The sequence below is a fragment of the Octodon degus genome, unplaced genomic scaffold (assembly GCF_000260255.1).
Source record: "Octodon degus isolate 3935 unplaced genomic scaffold, OctDeg1.0 scaffold00002, whole genome shotgun sequence".
Lineage (NCBI taxonomy): Eukaryota > Metazoa > Chordata > Mammalia > Rodentia > Octodontidae > Octodon > Octodon degus.
This window is the reverse complement of record NW_004524578.1, coordinates 14241442-14244283: the sequence shown is the minus strand read 5'-3', so window position 1 is coordinate 14244283 and position 2842 is coordinate 14241442. Positions and strand designations below refer to the sequence as shown.

Genomic DNA, 2842 nt, shown 5'->3' with positions numbered 1-2842 from the left:
TTGCTGGAGTAAAAGAAAAATAAACTTTCATTAGATACTAGTGTTTTTCTCCAGCATCAGGGATCAGGGAAGGAGTTGTAGGGATTAGTTCTTAGCTATTCCTCTAATTCTTTGCCTCCTCCCCTCCCCTCTCCTCCCCTTCCGTCCCTCCCCTCTCCTCCTCCTCCTCCTCCTCCTCCTCCTTCCTCTCTCTCTTTCTCTCTCTGTCTCTCTCTCTCTCTCTCCCCCCACCTCACTGACTTGATCTGTGTCCTACCCTTTCTCTCAGTGGTTTTCTTAGTTTCTTTACTAGTGGTTGCTCCAACATATTAGGCTGTTCTTTTTGCCTTCCCATCTTTGCACAAGGAGTCTGCCACTATCTTTCATGGCTTTACCCCATCACCAGTAGAAATCTGACTAAGGTTCATTGTCCTTCAAGAGCAGCTCAAATCCCTATGTAATCAGCCGTCTCACACTGGGTAAGATTTACCCTAACTGTGCTCCTTTGGGTTCTAATAATCCTGGGCTTGTACCTTTATTGGAGCACTTTTTCTCACTTGGCAATAATCGTGCTTCTTATTGTTAATCTTTTTGAAAGGAAGGAGCCATTCCCCACTTAGCAAGCAGTCCTGGGGATAATCAGGGGAGGGAATAAGCGGAAAGGTATCATGCATTAGCAGTTTAAAATGCCCATAGTACCCCAAAAGATCTGTAGTGTAATCCCCAACAAAATTCCAATGGTATTTTTCACAGATATAGGAAAAAACCCCTAAAATTTGCAAGGAGCCGCACACAACACCAGTCAATATAATCTTAGCTAAAAGAACAAAACTGATGGTACCATCCTACATGACTTCAGATATTCTGCAAAACTACAATAGCCAAACAGCACGGTGCTGTTGTAGAAGCAGATAGACAAAAGAGCAAAAGAGAGAGACTGGAAATAAAGTCACAAATTTATAGTCATTGAGTGCTGACAAAGAGGTCAGGAAGACACAATTAGGAAAGGGCAACTCTTGAGGAAATGGTTATCCACACAGAGAAAAGTGAAATTGGATGCTTAATCTTAGGTCATGTACATGTCATGGACACTGATTGATTGTAACAAGCCCTTCAGGAGGGTGGAACATGACAACCAGCCCTCTTGGCAACTGCTGCATTTCCTCTGCAATGTGTTTTTCTGTTCTGATTTCACTTACACATGTTGCCACACTTCGCCCCAGAAATTTTTTCCCTAAATATCACATCTCAGGTGAAGATATTTTTAGTACTAATGTTTTCTTGTTTAAAAATAAAATTATAGCATTTCCCTTGCCTATAGATTGTACATCTAAAAGAACAGTCTTTAAGAAAAGTCCATCTATCCTAGTTTGGACTGACCTACGTTGGCATGTGTGTACATGTGTACAAACCCAGTGAGGCTATTCGTTTTGGAGTAATATTTGTAAAAAGTTACATTTGAGTAGCACCACTCATTGGCTATGAGTATCTTATCACATGCCATGTTTTTATGTCTGTGACGTGGAATTTCTAGGGTGAGGTAAAATCGAGCATTGGGTTTCCTCCACATCATATGGTCTCTCATGTCCTGTCTTCCTTCCCTGTCCCTTTTTCTCTCTCCCTTCCTCACAGGGCTGATTGTCTACTTGGGAATGATGGCAGGGGCCTTCATCCTGGGAGGCCTCGCTGACAAACTGGGCAGGAAGAGAGTCCTCAGCATGTCTCTGGCTGTCAATGCCTCCTTTGCCTCGCTGTCCTCCTTCGTGCAGGGATATGGCGCCTTTCTGTTCTGCAGACTCATCTCTGGCATAGGGTATGATGCCAGACCTGGAGCCAGCCCCTCCTAGAACAAGGGCCCGTCCACTGGGGCACTCCAATGCTGCCTGCTATCTCCAGAATCCCTTCATGCAGGTTCTGTGGGGATTGCAAGATCCTTTACTATATTAAATTTAGAGACAGTGAACGTTAGGATTAAGCTGTAAAACTGGTGAATAAAGTAAAAAAAAAATCCAAGATTTCCTTTTATATCCAGACAGCAACTACCTGGCTAGACTTTCAGATTCTTGGGTTGTTTTACCATAGAGCCTAAGGGTGAGGTTGAAGGCAACATGATTTATGCTATGACCAGTTCTAGTACATAATTTGATTCTCTCTTTTTGGTATTTTCTCTCTGCAGTATTGGGGGTTCTCTGCCAATTGTTTTTACCTATTTTTCTGAATTCTTATCACGAGAAAAGCGAGGAGAACACCTCAGTTGGCTGGGCATCTTCTGGATGACTGGGGGCATCTACGCATCCGCCATGGCCTGGAGCATCATTCCACACTACGGTGAGCTAAGGGGGTTAAAACGCCCTGGGGTCCCTGTTTCCATGGCTCCTGTACTGAGACAATATTGCCTGACCTCAGTTTTATTCCTGATAGTAACATACAGCTCTTGTATGTGGCCTTGTGTTTCTAAAAGACTTCTAACATTGGAGACATGACGTTAATTTCAATACACAGATCTTTTTAGAACTAATGTAGCTGGTTCTTTTCCCCTCTCTCTTCCTTCCTTCACCTCTTGTTTTTTTCTTCCTTTTATTTGAAAAGGCCTCAGCCTTCATCTCCTCCAGCCCTCCTCTCCCAGAAAGATAAACTTTGACAGCTCTATTTTATAAACTATAGACATAACAAAAGCTAAGAGAAGTTGACAATGTGTGTCAAACATCATGCTCCTGGTGTGAGGTAGGGTAGGATCCCGGGTCCTCCCTCACACACTTTCCACTTGTGCTGCTTCCACTTGTGTTTGACTTTAGTAATGGAACAACACTTTTATACAAGGTCATGGTTTCAGCTAGGGCAATTTTATTATCCCAGATATTTG

The 2842-nt window shown here is 43.0% G+C and overlaps 1 protein-coding gene across 2 annotated transcripts in view; it reads left to right on the top strand.

Moving 5' to 3' along the window:
• The window catches only part of Sv2b (synaptic vesicle glycoprotein 2B), a 241076-nt gene that overhangs the window by 180883 nt on the left and 57351 nt on the right, over window positions 1-2842 (top strand). For both annotated transcript variants that reach the window (XM_023712764.1, XM_023712762.1), the window contains exons 3-4: window positions 1612-1792; window positions 2156-2307. In XM_023712764.1, coding sequence (XP_023568532.1) covers window positions 1612-1792; window positions 2156-2307 — 333 coding nt within the window. The remainder of the gene's footprint in view (window positions 1-1611; window positions 1793-2155; window positions 2308-2842) is intronic.